Raw genomic sequence first — 9,667 nt, forward strand, 5'->3', positions numbered from 1 at the left:
GATCCGCCCTGCTCTGTGCATGACAGGGGGCGGCGCCCCAACTCCCCAATCGGCCCTGCTCTGAGCCCGACCAGGGGCTGCACCTAGGGATTGGGCCTGCCCTCTGCCACCCGGGAGCAGGCCTAAGCCAGCAGGTCATTATCTCCCGAGGGGTCCCAGACTGCGAGAGGGCACAGGCCGGGCTGAGGGACCCCCTCTCTCCCCAGAGTGCACAAATTTTTGTGCACCGGGCCTCTAGTGTGTGTGTGTGTGTGTGTGTGTGTGTGTGTATATATATATATATATATATCAATGATATACACATAAGACAGGAAACATAGATATCATAAAATGTATAGAAACTGGGGCTATAATGTATAAATTAAAAAGTTATGATTAGATAAGGAATAGGCAAAAAGCGTTCTGATTAGTATTTTAAAGCTCTGCCAAAATAAAATAATTAAGTATAGTCTTTTTAAACAGAATAAAATTATTTACTCAAAAAGTATTTTCATCCACAATAAAGTGATTTACAGTAATTATGCCAACAAAAAGGGAATGGAGGCGATAAACCTACAGAAAGTTTGGGGATTAAAACTAGAGTTAAACGTGCACTTACTAGTTCAACAAAAGCAAGTCCTCCATAGCTGTGAGCAACAAAAAATACATTCTCAGCTGCCGACTGGGCTATGAAATGGTCCCACACATAGATCGCATGTTCTTCAGGAGAACCATTGTCCTGTAAAAAAAGAAATATCATATATGAAATACTGTATCTAATTACTATCAGAGTCATCAAAAATTAAGTTACGTGCTTGCTTATATAGCCTAAGAAATAAGATGGTTATGGCTTATTCAAAATAATAACACAAAAGGACTACTTTAAAAATTCAAATTAGAAAATAAATTAGTATTATACTATTATTAAAATATTGCTAAACTTAACTGCTACTATAGTCTTTTGAAACAAAATATTAAAATAAGCACATTGTTGAGAGAATAGTGCATTCTAGGTATATCTGAGATATTAAAATATATCTAAGGATATTCATTGCATAGCAGAAAATTATAGTGGTCTTATGATAAAACTGTAACACTAAAAAATTCAGGTATAATTCTATATGTGTATCTGAAAATATTTATATTAAATTATTTGAACTATACATTTTTAAGTGTCTCTGTAAGCTGAAAATAAGCAGAAATCAGCAACAAATATTTTCTATTTATATCATTTAAAATATACATTAAGAAAGAAATTTTCCATACAATTATTTTTCTAGAACTGGGAGAAATCTAAACATATAAACCCAAAGCCTTTCATATTTCCCTAAATTGTTAAACCTTAATGCATGTATGCATGCTGCTTTAATTCCAAGAGTTTTATAAGAACTTCATTTTCTTGTGTTTATTTCTATAAGGGACACATATTGTGATAAAACCTGAATAATGTGAAAAGGAAAAAAAAATACCTAAAGAGCTAAATAATACTGATTAGAAAACAAACTGCTAAAAACTAAACATCGTGAAAATGTTTTGTACAAATATTTCCTGGAAGCTTTAACACCAAAAGATAAATTCCCTAAGAAGGTCCATATGAATTGTTTCACTTGCCACCTAAAAGCTGTTGTTCCCTTATATCTATCTCTGCCCTAAATTTCTCTCGATAGCTGCAGACCAAATCATTTCCTCTGGATGTCCCAAAGATAATTCAAACTCAACCAATTCAACACTAGGCTAAGAACATCCTCTGTGAACCTATGTCACTGTTTTTGCTCCCCACTTCCAGCTGAATTCTGAGAATCGTATTTTATTTCTCTCTTCCTCAAACTCCACATATAATCAATCATTAAAATGCTGTTGATTCTGTCCCCACTTGTCTCTTAACCCATCCCCTTCTTGCCATTCTCATTTCCTCTGGCTTAGCTCAAGCCCTATTACTTCACACGTTGATGTTGGCAATGGTCTCCAGCCCACTTTCCCTGCTTCTAGAATTGGCCATTTAAATGCTCCTCTGTCTAGTTCTGTAGTGAGGACAACTTTTCAAAAATGCAATATGATCATGTTGCCACATTACTCACTTCCTGCTTAGAGCCCTTCAAAATTTCTTCATTGCCCTCAGAATCAAGTTCGAACTCAGTATACATGACATTAAGACCTTTCATGATCTGGCTTCTGCCTTGAACTATGTCTTACTATTGCCCTGCAAAACACAATGATCCAAAAGACACCCATTTCCCACCATGAGAGACAACAGAGAACACTCTCTGTGTTCCAACTGCAGGAAGCAACTTGCAGTAACCTATCCGCGCCATACTTTTCTTGTCTCTGGACTATTTCCTTTGTTTCCAAAGTGACACCTGTGCCATGCCCTCACTTCACTCACCTCCTTCACCTACATAACTCCTACTTATCTTCAGAACTCAAATGAGGCATCACTTTCTATCAAAAGTCTCCCCAATTATCCCCCAAGATAGGTAATGTCCCACAATAACATCTGTGCATGCTCCCATTATTGCACTGAATGATTTCTATTGCTAATTGCTTGCTAGATTAGCAAATTCTTGAGACCAAGAGCTGTGTCTTGTTCATTAAATCTTAGGGTAATAAATGAAAAAAATATTTATCTTCAGGATGATTACTTACAACTTTGTAGTCATATACAGAAATACAAATTGTATTGGGAGAACAGGTCTAAATTCAGACAATCCAGACAAAACCCAGACACCTGGTCTTCATAGTTTTATCTCACAATGAAAGCAATGTATAGGGAATATAGTCAATAATATTGTGATAACTATGTGTGGTGACAGGTGGGTACTGGAAATAACGGGGAGGGTGGAGACAATTTGTGAAGTATATGACGTACACCTGAAACCAATACAAAATAATACTGAAAGTTAACTGTAATTGAAAAATAAAAAATGCAAAAAACCCATTTCCAATACCACCACCACCACCACCACCACCACCACCACCACCCCAAAAGAGAAAGAAATGTAAACACAAAACAGATGGAGTTTCTACATGCTATGGCTGGCAGAACTAACACTCTTAAAAACCCGTGATGGTAATAAATTTCTTTTATGAATTGACAGAATAAAGACATATAGAAGATTAGATTACTGTTCCCATGATACTCTGTACTGGAAGTGGGTGTGTAAGGACAAGAAGAAGCAAGCCATGATCCTGCTCTTTAATGTGTTTGCAATTTCGTGAAGGTGTTACATAAAGATATAAGGGGCAGTAGTATCTGAGAAGTATTACATTCCCTACTCCCGACACCAAGTCCAATGGACACATTATAAATCCATATGATCTGACCACAGTGAGGTTCTCCCCGCTTTCTTCTCACAATCACCAATTCTTTGAGAACCTACCTGTCCCATCCTTTCCATTCCAACCTCAGTTTGGGTCCTCTTACAATAGATTCCTAAGTAGTCTAATTTCTTCTACTCTTTCCCTTTAATCCTGTCTTTCTAGCCTTTCTTCTCACTATTTCCTGAGACGTTATATAGGCTCCAGGAAAATTTGGTTTTCACATTAACAGTCTGTAAACGCTAGACAAAACTCTATCATGGAATTCAGTCTGAGATCTCACAGATAATGCAGCTCAGATAAGACAAAACCTAAAGGCAGAGAGCACTTTCAAGGCAGCATGTTCCATAATCCACATATATAAAGTGATAAAGACTATAAATACTACTTGGGGTGGCAGCAGAGTGAATGGAAAGGGATGGAATGAGTCATTGCAAGAGAAGAATTAGCAAAACTTTGTGACTCACAGCATATGAGGGAAACTGCCAAACAGGCCCAAATGACCCATCTATGACTAAAGGAGAGCTAAGAACAAACACTTCTTTCCACTGTTCACATATAAAGACTACTGTTTTCAGAGATTAGTATTATCACTGATTCTTTTCTGTACTATAGGGGAGACAACATCTGTTTAATAATGGCCTGTCAGCAGTAGCAAAAAGAAACCTCAAGTATTCATGTGCCCTAAGTACTTAAATATTTTCAGCACCACTCTAAGATCATTACATTATTCATTAGTTTTAGGTTTTAAAAGCAAATTTTCTAAAAAGTTAAGAACCGATTGAAAAATGTCTACAATATGGGGTCATCTATAAGCACAAGTAAATAATTTGGGCCACACTTGACAGCCACTGACCCTACAAAATACGGGGTAGAAATGACAGGTTGCCTTTAGGGCAGCACCTTTGGTGAGAGCCTCGCAGCAGTTCCAGTAGCAGCCCACATGGACTTCCAGGAGTTCTGCCCTTTGGCCAGGGGGTGCTAGCTCAGCAATGAGGGAACCAGACTTAAAAGTCTTACAGCCCACAGAAGCCAATACCTCTTGCAACAACTCCATAGGCATGGCTTCCCGGGTTCCTGCCTCTTTGGAACATGCCCAATTACAAGAATTACTACCCCCGGGGAAGATCAAAGCTATAGTATGTATAGTCTATATCTCCTTCTAATCCAGTTTACCGATCCAAAGTGATTTTCTACCATAGGCAATGTTGCCTACCAACCACTCCACAGTGGATGGTGTGGTACGCTTCCCAGATCTCCTTTTAGTTATATGGCACTCATTCCCTGAGCTGTGTGAGTATTGGCCCTGATTAGCTTTAACTGAGGCACTGACTAGGAATTGTTCCCACCCAAAGAAAGTTAAATTGTCTAAATTAACAGTCCCACTTCTGAGGCAACTTATATTCAATGACTGTTTGCGATGATGTGGATCTATAAGGGCCCTATCTCTTGCCTCAAGAGCCATCCCAGATGCAGAGGTCAGGATAGATTTGGATGAGGCCTTTGTTGTGACTGTATGGCAGGGCAGTTCAGATCCTCCTTCGAAATTCCTTTTTCCCCCCTACTCCCTTACAAGTGCGGATCCCAAAAACTCCCCAATGAACTTCCAGCATGCAACTTCAAAATCTGTTACCTGGGAAACCCAATTTAAGACACTTTCTTATTAGGTTACCAGGGACAGAGGTAGAAAGTTAACTGAAGGTCAGATTCTCATCTGACAGATGGGGAAAGGATTTTGCCAACCTTTGACACACAACATCTTACAAGAAATATACAGAAAGTATTTACATCTATTTGCATGCCTGTTTAAAACTACTGCAAAATATTGTTGGCTTACGTTTACCTGTCAGCTCTCCTATTAGTTACGGTAGGTTAAATTTATTCCTGTACTATTTCATTGGTTCTTCTCTATTCTGCTTTTTCTTTAATCTGCCAAGTCATTTCTCCTTCCTTCTAAAATATAAGGTTTTAAAACCAGATTTGGAGTTAGATACTCTTTCGAATTCAAACTATAAATACAAGGCATTCTACAGGCATTTAATAAATGACTAATGATGCCAGGTCTAATGGCAATGATACCATTGACAAAATATGAAGTGAGTTTCAAACACCAAGACAAAGAAGTATTAAACTCCATTTAGGAATCAAGCTTCTAGTAATCTGGAATGTGGCAATGATAGATGTTCAAAGATGTTCATCATTGTCTCACTTATAAAAGCAAAAATCTGGATAAAGCTTAAATTCTAGTAATGCAGAAATAAATTTTAAGTAAATTATAGTTTATCTAAGGAAATATTATATAGGTATTCAATGAGTTTACAAAGTAAGACACGCAGTTCATCTAATTTTATATGTGTTATAATTCACTAAGTGAAAAGGCTTGAAAAAGACTAGAAGTCAAAAATATTAAAAACAGCTGAGCTGCCTATGGATTATGGGATTATGAATATTTTCTAATTTTAGCTTCTTTACATTTTTCTGAACTCTCCAAAATTCTACAAATGGCATGCTTTTTATAATAAAACAAGTAAACAAAAAATCAAATCCTACTGAATGGTTACTGTTGGCTTCTTAGGGGGAATCAGCATCTGAGCAGTGTCTCTGCACCTTCATGTACCAAATTCTAGTACCTGGTCTGAACCCACCACACATTTCCAAGGAGCATATCAAAAGGGCTGCTTCAAATAGGTTTAATTATGAGTAAGAATTGATAGCTAAAAGTTTGATAGTAACTAAACAGAAAAGCCAAAAAAATGAGAAGAGCACAGAGTGCGCAATAGCCCGAGATACCTGTTACTGAGCAATGTAAGAGCAGTACTGCTGTTAAAGCCCAGCAACTGACAAGAACAGTAGTGATCCTGAGTCATCAAAGGAAAGTTAATGATGCTATGTGAATTCCATTTTTTGAATTAATTAGTTTTATTCAAAAATTTTTAAAAAGATGATAAAGAACATAAACCTCAGTTATAAAAAACCTGGCTTCCATTATGTGACTATTTCCCAAGGCTTTCAAAAAATGATGGTTTTTTACTATTCACTGTGTTTAAGAGAGCCAGATCCCCATATTTCTAAGATGTAACACATTCTGCCAAATATTTACTGCCTCTGACAACAGTTAAGCACAATAACGGTAGCACAGGAATTAATATACCTGGAGTGGTTTTTAATATATATTTCTGACATACTACATTACTAAAATCACAGTTTTATAAATGAGGTGATGCTGTTCCAAGGTAAATTTGTGTCATTCCAACCCGCAGCCCACATTGTGTCCACAATCATTATTTATTTATAAACCATAACCCAGCAGGTGTATATTACCAGCAGTGTATTTTGAGACTAAACAGATTTCAACATGAAAGACTTTCTAATATGCCTCAATTACAGAAATGCAAACATACTAAATCTATTCTACAGGTTCTCCATGAATTTCACATTAGAGTTCATTTTGTATTGAGTAACTTCAAGCTGGATGATTTTAGAATATGCAAATGCACAAAGTGCATGAAAAGAAAATACGTAAATCCATTAATTAGACTTTGCTGGTGGCAGAATGCATAGGACATTTAAACTGTGGAATTCAGCTGTATTTAGAGTACAGGTTGAATTTCCTGATGTACTCTTGCCATCATTAATCGTTAAATGCCAAATAGAATTGATGCAGTAACCAAAGCCTTATCAACTATGCCAGATTCTACTACCTAGGCATTGCAAGGTCTGCATTTATGATGGACTACCTGAGCTGATAACACATGGAATTATCTAAACAACATTTGCATATTTGCGTAATTATTTCCTAAGGTTAATTAGCTCCTGTAAAGCATTTCGCCCTTTGAGACTGCTTACAGTGACAGGTTCACATATTTTCTGAACCATTGCCAAATCTGACAGATTTTCCTTTGGCTTACCTGTTGCTACAAAGTTCTAAAATAAGTGTGTTCCTATAATACATGCTTTAAACTTATAACTGATTTTAGGCAAGGTAAAATAAAAATTTAATGGTTGTAAAAATGACCAATTTTAAAAATTAAACTTCAAGATTATTTTATTTTACTTCATATAATTGGTTCTATAGTTATACTGGTAAGCATTATCTACTAAGAAAATATCTTTATGAATAAGAAATATCCACTGTTTTTTACTTTAACACATACCTATGTCACTGATTTCAATTGTGTCACATATGTCACACATACACACTCCACTCCACCCTACACCAGCTACCTTAGTTCAACCACTGAAAATATCATCTGAAGAAACACTAATATAAATATTTACCTTTTATGATAAAATTTACAAGCAAAAGTTGTTTCATTTAAAAAGCTAAGACTTTTCATTAAGCAAAATATAGCTCAATAAAATCCAAATGGAAGGTAGATATCCAAGGAAGATGAATTTATGAGGATGCAAAAATATAAGTTACCATCTTGCACACATAGGTATAAGACGAAATAACATTTATATTTTTAGGAATTGGCCAGTAGGGTACCCTTCCCGAAGAAATGAAATACAAATACCATATGGCCCTAATTCTCAAAGACACACAGAAGGGAATTTATGCTTCAGTTTTAAACTTTTAGATTATTCTGCGATTTAAAACTCCTTTGTACATGAATAACACAGACATTAGTGTAGAAAAAATACATTCATAAGAACACTTGTGGTTAAAATATATTTTATAATGTTACATGAGTTGTAATGTAATTTTAATCCAGTAAAATAATTTGGTTTAAAATTTCATTTTGGCATATTTTAAATGTGCTGTCTTTTACAAAGTGTGTGCATTTGTGTTTAATGATGATGAAAGGACCAGAAGTATATATGAATGCATAAAATCTGATGGTATAGCATACATATAATGAAAACATCTTCAAAAATAAAGAACCATTATTTGGCCTCTAGTATTAAACTGAACCATAAAAAATTACCCATATTAGATATTTTTTATCTTAAGATGGCAATTTTATGAGATTCAATTTAAACATAATGAAAATAGATAAAAGAATCTATAAACTGGAGATATCTTGAAACTATAAATTTTCCCTATCTTTTAGGTATCAAAATATTATTGACAGCCATCATCTTGATGATAGATTCAAGTCTACAGTACTTGTCAATATGGCTATATTAATAATTATAAATTATTATGAACAGAACCCATTCATAATGAATATAACTGACACAGAATCAGTATTCAGACCCATATCAAACATATTTGAATTTCAGCTATTTCATGCCTAACATATCCAAAAGTAAACTCTGGATTACTTTCCAACTCCCCGGGGCCGGCAGAGCAGCGGAAGCCTCACGGCTCCGGGGCCGGCTCCGGCTGGAGCCCGGCCAGAGCGAAGGCCTGGGTGCCGGGTTCTGGAGGAAAACCGGTGCCAGCAGCCAGGGGAAAGGAAGGCCTATTGCACGAATCTCTTTGTGCAACAGGTCTCTAGTCTAACAATAATTGTCCTGCCCACACAAAAGCCTCAGCTCCTACAGTGTTCTCCCAAATTGGGGTAAGGAAAACAGACACTCAACAGTCATTGGAAACTGTTACCCTCCAAGAAGGAAGCACAATTGTGGGCCTGGTGGTTCTCTTCCCTTGAAATCAATGCCAGGAGAGAGGGATTTGATGAAAGATTTAATTTTTGAACTTGCTCAAAAAGGCCATAAATTTATTAATAAATAAACAGTAACAAAAGGATATATCAACAGTGGCATGATATAAAAATGACAAAAATGATATGAAAACAACAAAAACATGATATGAAAACAACAGAAACATGATATAAAAACAACAGAAACATGATATAAAAACTTGCTCAAGTGCTGTCAGCCGTCAACACTTAGAGGAGATGTGGAAATGAGTGCTTCAGTCTTGTGGGGGTGAGGGTTGAAGCTACAGTAAAACTACAACCATCTACTTATATAAAAACCCTGGGTGTAACATCACAACCCGAGGTGCGACCAACTGGAAGGAAGTCAGTCCTGCAGGGGTTGTCTTGGAAAAGGCTGCGTCCTCTTCCAGCTGTTTCCTGGAGCTGTTTCCCGGAGGGTGAGGTTTCAGGCAGGAACCCGCCCTCGGAGCTGAGCGTGGAAGTACTGAGTCCTGGGTTGCCTTGCCAAGGGCTGCGCCCTCCCCGAGCTGTTTCTCGAGAGGCCTGAGGGAAGAACCCACCCTCGGAACGCCAGGAGCACCCAGGGGCAGTCAGTCCTGGGTTGCTGAGGTGGAGGTCACGGCATGGTAGAACTCTGGGTCTGGCCCAACAGGGGGCATGGCCGGCCTTCAAACCAGACCCTGACAGTAGGGAGGAGGCAGCCCCATTCCTCACAGAAGCTTGCTGTCAGTGGCCTGCCAGCCAGGAACCCCATTCACCTGCAC

At 37.3% G+C, this 9,667-nt stretch overlaps 1 protein-coding gene across 5 annotated transcripts in view; it reads right to left on the reverse strand.

Annotated features, from left to right (window-relative positions):
* FAM172A (family with sequence similarity 172, member A) overlaps positions 1 to 9,667 on the reverse strand; it is a 357,065-nt gene that overhangs the window by 183,795 nt on the left and 163,603 nt on the right. For all 5 annotated transcript variants that reach the window (XM_014543960.1, XM_014543961.1, XM_014543963.1 and 2 more), the window contains one exon: positions 599 to 718. In XM_014543960.1, coding sequence (XP_014399446.1) covers positions 599 to 718 — 120 coding nt within the window. The remainder of the gene's footprint in view (positions 1 to 598; positions 719 to 9,667) is intronic.

Source organism: Myotis brandtii, unplaced genomic scaffold (genome assembly GCF_000412655.1).
Source record: "Myotis brandtii unplaced genomic scaffold, ASM41265v1 scaffold344, whole genome shotgun sequence".
In the NCBI taxonomy this organism is placed as follows: domain Eukaryota; kingdom Metazoa; phylum Chordata; class Mammalia; order Chiroptera; family Vespertilionidae; genus Myotis; species Myotis brandtii.